The sequence below is a fragment of the Pholcus phalangioides genome, unplaced genomic scaffold, assembly GCF_987345545.1.
Source record: "Pholcus phalangioides strain wild (caught in Gottingen) unplaced genomic scaffold, Ppha-v1.0 ptg000010l_1, whole genome shotgun sequence".
Lineage (NCBI taxonomy): Eukaryota > Metazoa > Arthropoda > Arachnida > Araneae > Pholcidae > Pholcus > Pholcus phalangioides.
In genome coordinates, this window is record NW_028301603.1 from 38,110,073 (window position 1) to 38,128,438 (window position 18,366).

At 41.4% G+C, this 18,366-nt stretch overlaps 1 protein-coding gene and 1 non-coding gene across 2 annotated transcripts in view; one reads left to right on the top strand and one right to left on the bottom strand.

Annotated features, from left to right (window-relative positions):
- The first annotated feature begins 3,029 nt into the window (after window positions 1–3,029).
- LOC149081411 (soluble guanylate cyclase 88E-like) overlaps window positions 3,030–18,366 on the top strand; it is a 91,586-nt gene continuing 76,249 nt past the window's right edge. Inside the window, exon 1 of the mRNA XM_089238237.1 lies at window positions 3,030–3,674. Within this exon, the coding sequence (XP_089094363.1) occupies window positions 3,507–3,674 (168 nt within the window). The 5' untranslated portion in view covers window positions 3,030–3,506. The remainder of the gene's footprint in view (window positions 3,675–18,366) is intronic.
- On the bottom strand, window positions 13,183–13,254 carry TRNAA-GGC (transfer RNA alanine (anticodon GGC)). The gene has a single exon. It is a non-coding gene; the product is annotated as a tRNA-Ala (tRNA).

Consider the following 18,366-nt stretch of genomic DNA (forward strand, 5'->3'; position numbering starts at 1 on the left):
GCTTTATCGTATTGCGTGCGGTCGTAATAGATATGCTTAATTCAGGCGGATACTTCAGTAACCGTTGACTTTAGAAACACACTTAATTTCCTATCCATTTTTTCTCAAATGACGTGGGATTTCTTAACCTTTTCAAGCATTTTTTTTCCAAATTTCACGGATCCGCATTATAACTGCCGAAGTGGAAATCACCAAACCTTACTGTAAAATGCCACACCTTTTTTTCAAGAGAAATATGGTTTTTTTTTTTAATTTTGTAATTTGTGCAGGTGAGAGAGGAGATAGTGCTTTTGCCCTCAACTTCGATAACAATCAAAAAACAACTTTTTATACTGGACTCATACTTCTATATTACCCCGAAGCGAAGGGAAAACGGTCTCTCTCCTTTACGTCAAATTACATGTCTTTACCTTATTAAACTTGTGAACAAAAACTGACTCCGGCAGTTGGATGGGAGATAGAAAACATGTTTACGAACAAAGTCCTCTGCGCAAAGCTAGGTGTGTTCGGAATTGCCGAAATAAGAGGGTTTTGAGGGAAGCGAGCTATCTCATAATTGCCACCAAAATACAGAGCATAAGTTAGCCGAGATATCTCGTCATTACCACTATTAGGATAGAAATACCGTAAATTTTTTGAGCGGTTGTATAACGATTGTACACGCTGATGGTGGCCACAGAAGTAGCCGCAAGTCTAACAAACATGCACGCATGTTCAATCTTTATGTATAAAGCGTGCTTGAGCGTCTCTCTCTCTCTCTCTCTCTTTCTTTAGGAAAATTTTGTGTAAGTATTTTGATTGCACACGCGGTTTGAAGATTTTATCAATTTCGATTATACATTGCTTGTACGAGCTAAACTGAAGGTGTGTACCAGTTTGTACTGGTCTTCATCCTTTGGACGCTGTAGCCCAGCTCGATAAGATACTCGCCTAAAGTACCAAAGGATGTTTAGAGGTGTCGCGAGTTCGATACCCGCTTCATCCTTGTCAAGCAACTTTCCTGACACAGGGGTACAACAGAAACGGTGACTTGGCCAGGGAAAAAGATTGCTACCGCAGGGAGTCCCCCATCGAGGGGTTAGCGCACCAACCTCTCGATGAGTATAAAACAAACGAGCCTGCCGTTCGGATCCGGCAATAAATTGTAGGTCCCGGTCTGATTAATCCTCGTTTGCAGAAAATGACCGTGATGCGACAAAAATGATCAATGATCTTCATGCTTCAGTGTTAGGTGAGTACTGATTCAACATTCCCTTCTCGTTAGGGGTGTTGACTGATTGGTGTTGCTAATTTTTGTTGTCATTTTACTTCCGTAGGTTGCCAAAGCAAGAACATCACCGCCCGGGCTCGATATTATACACGCAAGTACAAACTAGTTCTTGTGAGAGCATACTTTAACCTTTGGATCGATAGGGGAAATTGTGCATCCTTATGCAAAAAACATCGAATATGCCATCACCTCCTAGAGATAGAAGGCCTCTGCACTGTTTGCCATAAACGTCATTCAGACAACCTAGCAAATTTGCCTCATGTTGAAACACAGCATCCTATTTCGTTTCTTCTTATTTTGGCGTAGAATCTTCCTGATTGGCTAACAAATACCGCATAGTGATTGGATGTGGGGCATAGAAATCACCAATTCTGAGCCCGAACATTTTTTTTTTCCTCAGCAGGGAAAATTTTTATCCCCTGAATATTCTGAGGGAAAAGGGACTACTTATTGATGTCACCAGCAGACTGCAGAGGCCTTCTATCTCTAGGAGGTGCTGAATATGCACGCTTGTCAAGCTTGCATTTCCTTATGTAGCCGCCTTTGCACAACGCAGCCGTGTTGTGAGAGCTGAATTTTCTCCCCAATCATCATTACCAGAATTAATGTCGCTCGAGCCCGCTCAATTTATATCTCCTCAGAATTACCTTCCAGATACCGACTAACGAATGCAATTTGGGAACAAATACACAAGTGAATATCCCATACACTTTGGCGTGAAAAGCTGTCTGTAATAAGCAAACCGACATCGCCAAAGCCCGCCAAGACAGAACAAAACCGACCGTCAATCCGTCATAATTGCATTAATTTGATAATAACGTAGCAAAACACTTTTCCATCACGAAGTTGGTCCCCTGTATAAAGAAAGAGAGATAGAGTCGGATTAATTCCTACGAAATATCGATTTATCACGATCATTTCACCACCATTTAGAATCGACGTCGAAAAACAAAGTAGAAAAATAAATAAATACGATAAATATATATCGTCGCATCCGTTTTAGCGAGAGACGTTTTAATATGTTCCATCCGGGCTACGTGTCGTCACGTAGCGTCGTTCAATTCAAAATATACAGCGAGGGCGAACAAGAGCGAATTCATTCGGCACACTGAGTTCACTTACCGACAAACAAGAGAATCCCGAGATCGCCATTCAAATACAGCGAAACCTCGATATAACGATACTCGGCGGACAAAGGAAAAAATATCGTTGTAGAGGGATTATCGCGTTGTATATCAAGAAGCAGCAGTTTAACATTGCAGTACAGACATTTCCAAGCAAGACTTAAGAAACATATCGTTGTACAGGGATTCCCATCGTTATATCGAGCGAGATTTCACTACATTTAAAAAAGAAAATCTGTCAATATTGGAGACAGAAAATTTTGTCACCAGACATTTTTATAAATTTATTTTAAGACCGAATTATTCGGCCTTAAAATAAGTGTTTCCCAACAAGATAATTTTCTTTCCTTCCTGAGCGGAAGTGTCACTACCGGAAGGAAGTTCCCGGCCAATCAAGCTCACTGATATAGTCCGATTTTTATTCGTTTATTCATTTTGTTTTTGTTTGTATCATCCTCCTCCCGGCTTATTCCGTTCCCCCCCCCCCGATTCAAATTACTGATTGGCCGTGGGTGATGTGACGTCACTCGCTTTCGACCAATCGTCTAGCGACGAGGTTTGTTTGTCTCGGGCAGTCGTTTAAAATAGTACTCATTCTCTGCTCTTGTTTAATACCGTTTGGGTCAGGGATTGATGACACCGGACTGGAATTTAACTCCCCCTCCGATTGTTGTTGACAAGGTGGTATTGGAATCAACACGTGTGTCTTCCGACTGCAAATTTCAAGTGTCTTCATTTTCTGCAATTAAGACCCGAATGATATCCGCGTACCTTGATGCCTTGAGCACGATGTATATTTAGATTCCATTTGGCCGTCCAGAAAGGTATATTCCCAAGGTACCACCAAGTCATCCACCCAAACTAAGCAAACATTAGCTTCTCCTCCTTCCTAAGGGCGTAGTCTCTTCAAATACGGAAAGATCGAAGCTGCCCTGTTGTGTGCGATCAAAGTGAACTTTCGATTGGACGCACGTTTCGAGTTACCATCTAGAGTCCTTTTTCGGTCTGTGGAGTGTTGGTGCTTGCTGTGTGCGTGTGTGTGTGTGGGGATTTACTAGAGTTTCTCCCGATGAATCGTCAGACGTGAAAGGGGTGGTGTGGAAAAGAAAACTATGTATGGACTAATACTGGAAAACCTCAGCCAGTATGTGGTGACCGTGTACGGTGAAGAGAAATGGGAAGAGATTCGCAAATTGGCGAATGTTAGGTACTCGACGTTCAGCACCCACCAGGTTTACAACGACACCTTGATACCGAGGCTCACGTCAACCGCTTGTCAGGTAAGTGGACTACTAATCAGACTCTCTTGACCGTTATAAAAACCATATGCGGACATTGGCAGGGCCGTCTCAAGAGCGTCCTGGGGTTCCTGGCCGTGATTTTTTTTTTGAGCCCACCCCCCTAGCTGGCTGGAAATGCCGGCCTACCAATTTTTCATGCTTACTTCTCGAAATTTTAAATATCATTTTCATGAGGACCCCGGGCCGTACCCGGGTGGGATCATGCGTTAAGATGTCGGCCAACTCTGGGCTCGGGGTGAAGCATCTCTGGAAGGGTAGGCCTTCATTCCTCAGAAACTAATACTCGGAATATAGGCCTACCTGTTTCGGACCAGAAGAATTCGGGTGAAATTTGATATTGCCTTCCGAATGGCAGTGTTCTTCAACCTTCTTTACGACTACACGCCGGTAAAACTAGCTGAACAGATTCACGGACCGGGTGGAAATTTGAGAAATAACTCACAAACCGGGGAAAAAATTGGAGATAATTTGCAGACCGGCAAAAACGACAACTAACGGGAGAAGTAATTTGCGGACCAAAATAAAAAAAAACTTAATGAGAGGAACTATTTGCGGACCACCAATAAATAAAGGAAATAATCTATATATTTGACATTGTAATATAATTTTCTTTCATCTTGCACGCGTCGCTAATTGCCAATTTTTTTTTTGGCTATCAACTCCATCCCTGTTTTCTTAGTTATATGTGTGTGCATTTTTTCCCTCTTTCGTTATTATTTGTACCGTTACATGTATCAATAATTGTTTTTGCGGGATCACACAAGCTTGCTTAGTAGCTAAATGTTTTGCGTCTGTGTTTCCAACTGACTAAAGTATAAGAACTTATCCACTACTCCGGCCATACCACAATTCACAGCCATTAATGAGATGGTGGTCGCCTCAAGTTCGTTAAAGAAAATACCGTATACTTCCCTCGGGTTCGAACCCAGTACCGTGACAGCATCCTTCACAGTTGTAGACGAGCAGCATACCGCCACGCCACGCCACACCGTGGTGAAACCCCTTTATGAGGGGTTCCTCATTAAGGTATCCGACTACGTTGAAAACGTCATTTTGGAAGAAAAAATATGGATTGCATTTTTTTTTTTATTTTTTATAAAAGCCCTATTTGTTGTGATTCCAAAACGGTCCTTGTTTTGTTTATACGATGCTTAGAATCAAAGTTACGTTCACTTTAGTGTTGCGTTTTTACATACAAGTAATACGCGCATAAAGACTTTAAACGTGTTTTACGAAGAATGCTGTTTTTGACATTTTACTTAACTTTGTGACATGATTTGTAAAAATTGATGCATTGCATCCTCACGAAATTTTAATGTGATATGGGTGCGCCAAAAACGAGAAAAACCTTTCGATAGTCTGTGGGCGATTGAAGTAACATTCCCTTATTGATAAGTGCCCTATAGAGCCACTTTAGTGATCTCAATGTTTCGCGGATCCAAGTGATCTGGAAATGTGTTCGGGCCGCTTAAGTGCTCTGGAACGGTGCCACGCATCACTTAAATAATCTGAGAATGTGCCGCGGGTAGTTTGAGCGATGTAGAACCACACTGGGGCCATTTAAGTCCTCTAAAACTACGTCACATGTCACTCAAGGGATCTTTAAATGTGTCTCGGGTCATTCAAGTGTTCTAGAACTGTGTTTCGGGTCATTTAAGTGATCTGAAAATATGCCACGGGCCGCTTAAATGTTCTGGAATTGTACCACGGGACACTTAAGCGATCTGTAAATGTGCCGCTTAGTTCATTTTTACAAAATTAGATTTGAAGAGGGCAGGCCGCATCAAGTATTCCCCAGGGCCATATTTGGTCCGCGGGCCAAGGAACTTTGTGTGATTTATCATTATATGGCTTAGAGGGTGGATCGCAACGGATTTATTAAAGATAAATTTTTTGAGTTCATAGCCTTCAAATAACATTGAAATTAACAGAAAGTGATTATAATAACATATAAATGTATTTTCTTCGGAATTTCAATTTTAAAAAAAAAATTATTATTTTTTGCATTAAAAAAATAAGTTTTTGATCGTGGGAAGGGGTAACGAGAGAGCCCCCCCCCCCCCCCGTGTACGTCTCTAATCCCACCAATATGCGTTAGGTTTCAGAGGGGCAGAGCTGATGATGAAATTTTGCTGACAAGGGTGGGGGGGGGGGGTCAGCGTTTTGCTTACTTCTGCTAACAAGGGGGCAGGGGTCAAAAATGGCTAAAAATTTGCTTACGTAATACTTGAACGGCCCCTATATTTTAGCCATAATTTTCGACAGTACCCCTGATTAACAGGCTATTTACATTCGTTATTTCTAGCGACGATAGCAATTAGCTATGTTCTCATCACATTACCTTTTTTGTATAAAGGTATTGCTCTTGAAGTTTGACATGCGGACGCTATTACCCCATTTCTTACGCCACCTCGTTGGGCAAAGTTACCTTATTAGGACCTCTGTATTTGTTGCTGAATGCATATTTGGTGTCCTGCTTACAGTGACGAAACTTTTCCGAACTCGCAATGGCCCCTCGAGATTACAGCCGACTTAGGTTACGTAGATCTTAATGATTCCAACGAGTGAAAATGTGTCATATTTGATGGTCGGGTTCATGTTGTGCCGTTTAACAAGAGAGAGTTCCACACCAGACCCGATAATAATTTTGTGTCGAAAACACAGAAGTAGTCATCTCTAAATTTCGACATAGCAGGTTGGTGGCATTCCACGTTGAAGCAGACTAACACTTTCTCAAACCAAAATACCGATATTTTGTTCCAAGTAATAAGAATATGTACATTGCAAATCTGGTTCCGTGGACGTACAGGAGCACCAGGTAACGGTGCGTGCGCGCATGTTTTCATATCTGCAGGTAGTCTGCCTGATCCATGCGACGTTAAGTCTATTTTATCTTGGTACAATCACGGGTTTACACACGATACTCAATACTATCGGCACGACTGGCTTTCGGCCCGCTTTCCATCCCAATAATAAAACTCCTCTCGAAGTCTACAGGCAAATTTTTGAGTTTAGGTAAGAGTAAAACGGGGACCGTTTCGAGTTTTGGTCAAGAAAAGTCATGGACATTTTTGAGTTTTTGTTTCAGAGAAATTTTCGATTTTGAGCAGGTAAAATTTTGAGTTTCGTTCAACGAATTTCAAAGTTTGATCAGGAAAATTTTTTAGTTTAGGTCAGAGGAAGTCGGGGACCATTTTGAGTTTTGGTCAAGGAAATTTTAGATTTTGATCACACACAGCGACATTTCCTGAGTTATAATCAACGAAAAGCTTGAAAATCTTTTACTTTTCGTTAGAGAAAATCAAGGAATGTTTTCTGTTTTGAGTTTTTTGGTCATGGAAAGTCAAGGATATGATCAAGAAAATTTTTCTAGAAACCCTGATATTTCAAATTTCTGTATAAATTCTGCTTATAATCATTTTACTTGTCACCTATCACAGCTCAATTCCCCTTCTTGGTGCTGATTATTTTCCCACATTTTAATTTCAGTCCCCACCACGCAATTTTTATTCCTTCGGGGCACTCGTCGCGAAACACCATCTGAATTTGAAATGTTTTTCGCACCAAAAATACCGCAAATTTCGGAATACAGAGGAATAAAACAGCCATATTACTTTTATTGTTTTTGGAAACGAGCTGAAATCTGAGAACCACCAAATTACACGGCCCCGATTACGTAAATGAATTGAAATCCGAAAACCCCACAGAATCGATCAATTTCCAGCGTAAAATGTCGGTGAACACTTTTTAATCAGAAATATAATACGTGTACCAGCTACGGCAATGAAATTTGAAACGTCTTTTGCCTAACCGTCCACTAGTTGTGTTTAAAACGCTAAAAACCCGTCTAGACTCCATAAAATACCGAATACAAATAGGCGTTTCGTTTTCGTGGTGTCCAATCGTCATTTTGCACTGACGAAATTCTCTGCAGGTCTGGGTTTCGAGTCTGATTCGGATGTCATTTGAGGAAGCCGTTTAGGCTAAGGAGGCGGATTCACGGTTTTTCGCCGCCCTTCTCACATTCTAGTCTAATTTTCTTGGTTGGCCTCTATGCCTTTGAATACGCCCGTGTCTTCGAGTCAGTATTTTGGTCACTCGCATGCTTGAACATGCTCTGGGTAACTCTTTTGGTCGCTCACTGACCTGGTGTCTTGCTGCCTCTAGGTCGCTCTTTTGGTCATTCGCATCCTTGCACGTGCTATAGGTCTCAGTTATAGTTACCTCCTTGCTCTCATATTATCTAGGTCATTCTTTTGGTCGCTCACTGGCCTGGTCTCTCGCTTTCTGTAGTCATTCTTTTGGTCTTTCACATCCTTGCACACTATTTTGGTGTGGTTCATTTCCTAACACAGTATTTTGATCCTTCTCATCCTTTCACGCGCTCTAGGTGTTAGTTATAGTCACTCCCATGCTCTCACATTATCTATTCTTTTGGTCACTCACTAACCTGGTCTTTTACTTTCCTCTTAGGTCACTCTTTTGGTCACATCATTGCACACTGTGTTGGTAATTTGCATCCTTGCAGGCGCTCAAGGTCTCATTTACAGTCACTACGATTCTCACACATTATCCAGGTCACTCTTCACCTCTAAAGGGCCCCTCAAAACCGCAACTTTACACTTTTTCCCTAATTTAAGGGGACCAATATTTTCTTCTGCGCCTGGGGCCTTAACCGACCCTAATCCAGTTCTCGCTTTAAGTCATTCTTTCCGGCACTCCAATTCACACACACTCTCTAGGTCACTCTTTCAGCTGCTCACTGACCAGGGCCCTCACTCCTTACGTCACTCTTTTGATCACTCACGCGCTTGCACATTGTTTTGTTTACTCAGATACTTCCAAATTGTCTAGGCCACTCGTTTGGTCACACATTGACCTAGTCCGTCGCACTCTAGACAGAGGCAGATATATGGTTTTACCATCTGTGGGCAGCACAAATTTTGTCACCTTTCTCCTATATTACTATAATTTTCTTGATCATCTAATTCCTCAAATTTCTCGCCCTGACCCGCTAAGCGTCCCTGTAAATACGTCACTGTGAGGCAGGCTCTGGGCATCACAGCAAAATGAAGTCATATTGTCTTGTCTCGATTATCTAGCCTTGTATGACTCAGATGGCCTCGCCAAGAAAAAAAAAACAGCAATTTTTTTTAATATTTAGTTTCTCAGCTGTGGCAACAATACTCCTACCATTTGCCAATGTCTGGCGAGCGTTTACTTTTTTTCTCCTTCCCGGAAAGAACTGCAGATGGCACTTGAAATGAATGGGAGGATTCAAAGCCATCTTTCTTCTCGTTCCTCCAGAAAATTATTGATATTATTTGAAGTTTTCTTTCATTTTTCTGGACGGACGCTCAGTTTTCAAAGATAACAAGAATCTCTTATCCGGGGGGTGGACTCTTCCCTTCTCCTCTTCCGTAGCAAGTCTACGGAGACTTGTTTCGGTTTTATATGGCCGATCCTTTCCCCTGAAGATAAGCTTGAATTATAGAGAATCTCCTCGTTCTTTCCTTTCTAGATTTACGTGTTTGTGAAATACCCTAAGAGAGGGTTCGTGTTCGGCGATTTATTGCAGCATCGTTCCTGTTTTAAATGAGCTTCCACCAACTGCCAAGCAAGACCGTTTCAAGAACATCATGGGTCCTCGGGCAGAGCGATTTTTCCTGAGGCCCTCCCGTAACTGGCTGGAAATGCCCGCCTACCCCCCAATTCACATGTTTACTCTCGAAAATTTTAGGCAGATCTCAATTTTTATGAGGTCGCTCGAAGCCTTCGGGCGGTACCCTGGTGGGTCCATGCGACAAGATGGCACTTCTGCCAAACTAGCTTAATTGCTGGAAATATGTTATGGAGATTTCAAAAATAGTTTATGAAACTTTTTTTTTTAAACTGAGGTGATGTTTCTTAATCATTCGAAAAGTGCTCTGTTTGTCCCCTAGCAGGCGTGGACCCTGAGGAGGGAGAGGGGTGACGGCTTTCACCAAGAACCAGAAGTACAAGTAGAATGTAAGTACGGGGGATAGCCCCCCCCCCCCACAAAGGACCAGAAATATAAGGTAAAATAAGGAAAAATATTTTTGTTTTTTCGGCCCGAAAAAAATTGGGAAGTAGGATTTTCGCTGGATGTTATGTTGAAACGAACCTCTTTGGAAAGAAAAGGTGTTTGTCTCTTGCTGGGTATCGAACCCGGGTTCTCTTGCATCCCCGGGCAAGTGCGCTAACGAATACACCAGAGACGCAACCCTTAGTTCCGTATAACACGTGTTACTAGCGTGAAGCGCTGAGTGGCGACATTGCAGCCTCCCTTAACTACAACAATGGTCGCTCTCCAGGTGACGACAGTATCGAGATTTTTTCCCCTCCCCAACAATTTTGATTTCCAAAGATTCGCTTCACAGTATAACATCCAGAAAATCCCACTTTTCAACAAATATCGGGCTGAAAAAACACCTATACTACCTGCACCTGGGACATCTATCGCTCAAGTTAATGGAGGCTGCAATGTCTTCACGCTAATGACGCCTGTTATAAGGTGAAGGTTGTGTCTCTGGTGTACTAAACTACTCCAAAGACCGTAGGCAGAACGGACACTCGATTTTCTCATATGTCCTATCCAAAAGATATTCATCCATATTCAATATTATTCGGAGAGCAAGAATATCATATTTGTAAACTCATACTGTTGCACCCCGTGGCACCATTTTTCACCTCTAAAAGGACGTTAACTCACTAGTGCCATCTACTGTCAATTTATTTCTCTACTTTGTTACCTGCGACTATGTTATATTAGTGTGTAATTAATTTGTTTTAATAAGAAATTTTTTGAATCACAATGGTTCGTTTTGAATCCACCTACACTTGCTGGTTGGCATTTTGCAAGAAGTCACTGGAACGTTTGAGAACATTCTTTGAGCGCGTTTAGTGACGAGACATCTTAGAAATATTCCCGTATTATTAGAACTATCAAAGTCATTCAAAACCAGCGTTAATTTTTATTTCGAGTTAATTCATTGCTAAAAACACGTCAAATTAATCCAACACATATCAGTTAATTTTTTAAATAAGTATAACTTAATGAGTATTATATTATTTTTAAGCTTTCGTTTCCTGTATTGTAGTTTAAATAAAAGTGTAGCAGGTTTATCTCTAGGTGAATCTCGTACATCGATCACACAATAACATTTGAACACGTGATTCTTTGTAAATAAAACACTGATATGGGGAAAAATGTTTTCAATTTTTTGATTTGACCAAATAACTACGGAGTTATAACGCTTTAAAAATTGATCACGTCACTTCACATAATCTCGCCAAATTCACCGAACGTATAACTTGGCAGACGAGGTGAGCACATTGGATTAATTAATTCTATTTTGATTGACGATTTAGTCGTAAAGGAGATGCAAAGTCGTACTGACCGTCTATCAGTTACTATAAGTAATTATTTACTACATCAGTTATAAGCAAAAAAATACGATACAATTGGAATATTTATAGAAAACGTTTACATCTTCGTGAATACACGTGCTATTCGCATGAAAATACAATCGAATCCCGTTATAACGAACTCCAAGAGATCGGAGAAATCATTTCGTTATAACGGAATTTCGTTACAAAGGAATTCCAGGTTTCTGTATTGTTTCTATATGAACTTATCTGGTTGAAAACTCTGTGCGTTATAATAACGCACAGAGTTTTCAACCAATTTTTATGAAATTCACACAAACAAATACATGAGATATCATTTATAGAAATTTAAAATTTGATAATTTATTATTCAGTGAGACATGAGTATTTTCAGTAAATAATTTTTTATTGCTCATGCGCAGGAAATATCTATTTTTTTGATAATTTGATTGTCAGGTATATGAACGGTCGTGAAAACTCAGAAAGATATACGCGATATCGTGAGCTATAACTTAAGTCACTGGCTGCGAGTGTACGTGGATGATGAGGGACCTTCCACAAATTGGCATTTCGATTATTTTCTGACATTTGATTGTTCGTCCAGTTTCTTCATTTTGACACATACACATGCGCTATGTTCAAGTATTCCTCTTATGAAGCATCAGACGCGTCTTCGCTCATTCGCATACAGCCATAGGATTATGTTATTTGAAATAACCAAATATCGCCAAACCCACAGCCTTATAAGCTTCAAAATAATCGAAATACCAATTTATGGAAAATTCCTTATCATTCATGTACTCTCAGCTAGTAACTTAAATTACACCTCACGTTATATCTTTCTGCATTTTCACGATGTTCAACTGGAATTTTTTATGCAAGTTATACGTCATTGTATAACCAAATTGGCAACCAAATTATGGAAAAATAAAGTAGAAATATTTCCTGTGCACATGCGCAATTAAAAACTATTTACTAAAAATGCTCATATCTTATTGAATAAAGAATATGTATCAAGTTCTAAATTTATCTTTACATCGATTGGTGGTAGATTTTCTGTGAATTTCATAAAGAAAATGTTCGCAAAGTTGTTGGTTTGATGAAAAAATTGGAATTTTTTATATAAAACATTTATATCCTAGTGAATATTAATGCTATTCTTACGAAATTACACACAAGCATTCTTCAAAGTTAGTACAATGTTTTGTGAAAGTTGCAAATAACTTTTAGATTTTTATGATGCATGGGTTGATCAAAAACCTTTTTTTGCTTATTTAATTTTTGTCATTCTCCTAAATGCACTCGGGTCTAAATTTTCACTGGAAATTGTGAGTACGAGCATAGGGTTCACATGCCCGAAATTTCAGAACGATTTGACCAGTATTTTTCTAGAAATTTGAGAAAATGCGGAAAAACTCCAAAAAAGGACGTACTTTTGGCAATATGATCCTGATTTTCCTCTAGAAATGAAGGTTTCCGACCCAACTCGATCGGTAATAAATTGCGTTACGGTTAGGAGTCGGTGTGCTGTGAAGTGGTTATAGCCGAGGTGTCGTTACAACCGAGTATGGCTGTATTTGAGAAGACATTTGATAACATTAGATGAGGTGCATTTACAGATTTTTAGTTCAGTGGAACCTCTCACAACGGACCTTTTTCGAATTCCGTCAATGGGTTTTAACGTATTTTATTACCTGTTAACGGGCACTCAAGGTTAGCAGTCAAAATTTTTGTTCCCCACGGGTGTCCGTTATCTCGAGAGGTTTCTACATATAGGCTGACCATACTTCCTCGAAAGAAATACGGGAAATGGGATTCCAAATACGGGACATCGCCAATTATCGCCAAAAACTACGCCGAAAGTAAACAAAGTTGCCAAATATTGAAGAAATTACATAAAAAATCAAAATGGCATCAATAAAGCATTACTGAAAATTGCAGTGGATTTAAATGAATTCCACGAAATAAAACAAATGTGAGAGATTAATATTCTTACAAGATATACGGAACACTGGATGTTGTGAAGACATTTATTATTTGAGATGTTAATTTTTTAAGGAAGGAAAAAACTCATCTCTGCCTCTACCGGGAGTCGAACCCGGGTCCCTCGATTGCCGGACGAGCGCTCTGACCACTAAGCTACAGAGGAGATAGAGATTTTCCTTCGCTAGACCGTACATATGTGCCGAACGGAACCGTGCAATGGACGGTGAACCGATCAGCCAATAGCTCATGGACGACGAGCCACCAGATGGCTATATATATGACATGAATGACAATCGTCCGACAATCGAGGGACCCGGGTTCGACTCCCGGTAGAGGCAGAAATGAGTTTTTCCTTCCTTAAAAAAAAAATTGATGAGTGGCTGACGGAGGTGTTCTTTCGTGAACTAGTGGAGTCGGGGCCGGCGGAATGTTTTTGCTGGGTCGGAGATCTGGCGGGCGGTCCACCTGTGCTCCTTCTTGACCATCGGAGGTTTCCGGAAGCTTCTCGGAGTGTGGCTGCTTGGGATGGAGTGGGGTCCCGGCGGGACGGACCCGGTGGCTTGCGAGTCGGGAGATGTTCGCCGGGCCTGGATGTGTGTCAGGAGAGTTCTTCCAGCATGTCCCAGCTGCAAGGTAATCCGCTTAATATCCCGCAAGGGACAGAGCGGGGGCCATGTTTGGTGTTATAGTCGTCCGTGTATCTTGTATTAACAAGTGAAGAGCGACATTCATGTCATATTAATATTCTTATTTATAATTGTAATTATCATGATATAATTTATGAGTGGGAAAATAATTTCATCATTTGACTTCAATAAAGAATAAAAATTCAAGTATGCTTAGTGTAAAAAGCGGGAGAAACCGGGACACTTTCGCTAAAAAGTCGGGACTGTCCCGGGAAATACGGGACGTATGGTCACCCTACCATATAGTACCATATAGAGTGCCGCTTCGTTCGACAATCAAGGAATCGTCCAACAGATCTCGATTCACATCCCAATTGTAAAAAAGACAGAACATCAACAGCTGGATTGAACGAAGAAGGGCGATTATTGCCTTTTTATTTCGGTGCTGAATCTTTTTTCTCATATTTCTTTTGGGGGGGGGGGTGATATTCTTGCGGGCGTCAAATTACAAAAGTCTGCTCTGGGTTTTGACCTTCGTCTTCTTGTGCCTCTTCAGAAGCTCCTTTACCTCTTCCTTGAGAGGAAAAAGACTGTCGTCTCATCTTGACAAGATGGCTCGTGGACCTACTCTTCTTTGTACGGTGGGAAGAGCTTGAAACAAAATAAATAAGAAATGGCGTGTTGTTATCTCTTGAAAATTTCTATTTGTGTGTTTAAAGTGTTTTCTCTCTCTCTCTTCTCTCTGCTTTCTCTTTGTTACTGTTTCGAGAGTGTTTAAAGTGTTTCTGTTGCACCCTGTCGTGGAGGATTTTGGTTTTTATTTTACTTGTGCTTATAAGACTCGGGTAGGAGGAAAACGACTGCACGCAGTAATTGAAATTTCGGGAATCTTATTTACATTGTAATTTTTATCTCGATTTTGAGAGAGGGGTCTTTTAAAGTTCTCTGGAACACGGATGACATACGAAGAATTCGTGATGTGATGATGCAATCATCCATACCAGAGACGTATTTACGGGGGAGGGGACTACACAGGCTCCAGCCAGCACCTCCTAGAGATAGAAGGCCTCCGCAGTCTGCTCGTGTCGTCGGCAAGTAGTCCATCTTCCCTCAGAATATTCAGGGAAAAAAATTCCCTGCTCGTGCCAGTATTACCGTTGTGAAGAAAAAGAAATGATCGGGTTCGGAATTGGCGATTTCTACGCCCCACATCCAATCACTATGCGGTATTTGTGAGCCAGCCAGGAAGATTCTACGCCAAAATAAGAAGAAACGAAACAGGAGGATGCCGTGTTTCAAATTGTGGCAAACTTGCTACGTAGTCTGAATGACGTTTATTACAAACAGTGCAGAGGTTCTCCAGCCCAGGGAGGCAATTTTGAGGTATGAATGGTCAAGAAAGTCAGAGTGAATCGCGAGAACAGCAGAACCGTAAATCTGCCTGAGAGCACGGGAATAGGTCTGTGAGCGACCAAAAGATACTGAGCATGTGAGTTATCAAAAGAGGGACCAGGTCAGTGCGTGATCACGAGACGTGATAAAGGATAAAAGTCACCGCTTCTTATCCTGTATGCAATATTTCAAACCATGTTTACATATGAACCATGTTGCATGTTTAAATTAATACAAATTTTCGTTTTGGGGACTCGTGATGTCGCAATGTGGTCTGCCACGGATGTTGTCCTTGCGTAACTTTTTTTTTTTGCTGTCCCTTTACGTTAGAAGCTCCTCAGGAATATTAACATTTGAGTGCGTTTGATTTAATAAAGGACTAAGTCAACGAGTGGCAAATAGAATGACATAGAGAGAGTGAAAACGTATGAGTGACCAAAACAGCGTGCATGCATGTAAAAGACCAAAAGACTGGTTCAGCGAGTGACCACTGAATGAATGAACGCCAGAACTTTGGCGCTGGACTTATCCAGTTGCGTGCGAGTGACCTCTAGAGGGACTAAATCAGTGAGCTACAAAGAGTATGGCCTAGAGAGGGGTAAAAGCATATAAGTTACCAAAACAGCGTGCATGCATGTAAAAGACCGAAAGACTGGTTCAGCGAGTGACCACTGAATGAATGCCAGAACTTTGGCGCTGGACTTATCCCGTTGCGTGCGAGTGACCTCTAGAGGGACTAAATCAGTGAGCTACAAATAGAATGACATAGAGAGAGTGAAAACGTATGAGTGACCAAAACAGCGTGCATGCATGTAAAAGACCAAAAGACTGGTTCAGCGAGTGACCACTGAATGAATGAACGCCAGAACTTTGGCGCTGGACTTATCCAGTTGCGTGCGAGTGACCTCTAGAGGGACTAAATCAGTGAGCTACAAAGAGTATGGCCTAGAGAGGGGTAAAAGCATATAAGTTACCAAAACAGCGTGCATGCATGTAAAAGACCGAAAGACTGGTTCAGCGAGTGACCACTGAATGAATGCCAGAACTTTGGCGCTGGACTTATCCCGTTGCGTGCGAGTGACCTCTAGAGGGACTAAATCAGTGAGCTACAAAGAGCATGGCCTAGAGAGGGGTAAAAGCATATAAGTTACCAAAACAGCGTGCATGCATGTAAAAGACCGAAAGACTGGTTCAGCGAGTGACCACTGAATGAATGAACACCAGAACTTTGCCACTGGACTTATCCCGTTGCGTGCGAGTGACCCCTAGAGGGATTAAGTCAGAGAGCTACAAAGAGAATGACTTAGAGAGGGGGTAAAAGCATACGAGTGACCAAAACAGCGTACATGCATGTAAAAGACCAAAAGATTGAAAGAGAGACCGAGGGGACCAAGTTAATGAGCAACCAGAAAAGGCACCTAGAGAGTACGCAATCTCGTGATTGACAAAAGAGTGATTTTAAGACAGGTGTGGGGGGAGATACTTCATTGAAACGGAGCACAACTCCGGTCTATTGCCGTAAGCAATTAACTACTGATTGAATTGTGTGTTATAAGCGGGTCCGGGGTTTGGCCACTATGAGGAATAAATGATCAAGAAAAATGGACTACAATTGCAGTGAAAACGCACTTCGTCTGATAGCTATCAAGTCGATGTAACGTATAAGCTATTTGACTAAAAATGGATAGCTAAACCCGATGACCAGGGAGAACAATTGCACGTACACCCAGTGGCACATAAGGGCCGGAGACCGCAGCTTGGAATTTCAAAAGAAGTGAGGAGAAGACTTGTGTGGCAAGTAAGAAGATGAAGTTGGCATGTTCAGGTGGAAGATTCGAATGATCTAAATACACAATGCATACAAAATATATACAACGCCTCCACTGTGAGAACAAAACCTCCGTCCACAGTGCTGGGCAGTTTTGCTTCCCTTTATTTTTACAGAATATGCAATATACACAAACACACAGAGCCTCTACTGCGACGGGAACAATCAAACAGAGCTCTCTTTCCAAAATATATCTTCGCATCAGCCAGCTGTGGTGTGACCATACGTCCCGTATTTCCCGAGCAGTCGCGGTTTTCTTTCTTTTTCTGGCCGTCCCGACTTTTTTTTGGCAAAAGCGTCCCGGTTTTTCCCATTTTTTACACGATGCCTACTTTGATTTTTATTCTTTATTGAAGTCAAAGATTGAAATTATTTTTCAACTCATTAGTTACATTATGATATAATTACAACTATAAATAAGAACATTAATCTTCCACATTTGTCTTGTTGAACGTGTTATTCCGTGGAATTCATTTTAATCCACTTCAAACGCTTCGTTTCCCGCCATTGCCATTTTTCCGAAATTTCATCAATATTTGGCAACTATGTGCACTTTTGGCGTTGTTCTGGGCGATAATTGGTGATGTCCCGTATTTGGAATCCCAATTTCCCGTATTTCTCTGGAGGAAATATGGTCAGCCTAGCCAGCTGTTAAAAACCTTTGCATGCATAGCGGAGAGCGACATCATATCCTCGGATAAGTCGCCATCTGGTGGCATTTTCAGCAATTGTGAGCTTCGGACTGAGTTAGGTCCGACAGTCAATGTACGGTCCCGTTCAGTGCGCACGAGCTCCAAGGAAAGATTGGGATATTCGTTGCCTCTGTAGTCTAGTGCGTTCACCCGGAAAGTGAAAGGGCGTGGGTTCGATACCCCGCAGGGGCCGCGTTGTGAATTTTATCTCTTTCCAAAATATATCTTGGCATCAGCCAGCTGTTAAAACCCTTTGTATGGATTGCGGAGTGTGACATCATCCTCAGATACTATGTGAATGTTAACATTCACCGGAGAATATCGGTATTTGCCAGCTATCGGTCTTTCACAGTAACATATACATACACAGGGTGTCGCATCAAGACCGCCCAAACTCTGTATAGCCAGATTCCTTGCTTGGAATAAATAAAAAATGCCCAAAGAACTGTACCTGTACCACACATAGCTTTCGTTATGCCGTGGGACACTTAAGTTATTCAGAGATAACTTAAGTGTCCCGCGGCATATTCCCAGATAACTTGAATGGCCTGTGGTACAGCTCCTGTTCATTTTAGGGCCCCGGGGCACATTCCCAGAACACTTGAATGACCTGTGGTACAGCTCCAGTTCATTTTAGGGTCCCGGTACACATTCCCAGAACACTTGAATGACCTGTGGTACAGCTCCAGTTCATTTTAGGGTTGAACGTGGCACATTACCATAACACTTGAATGACC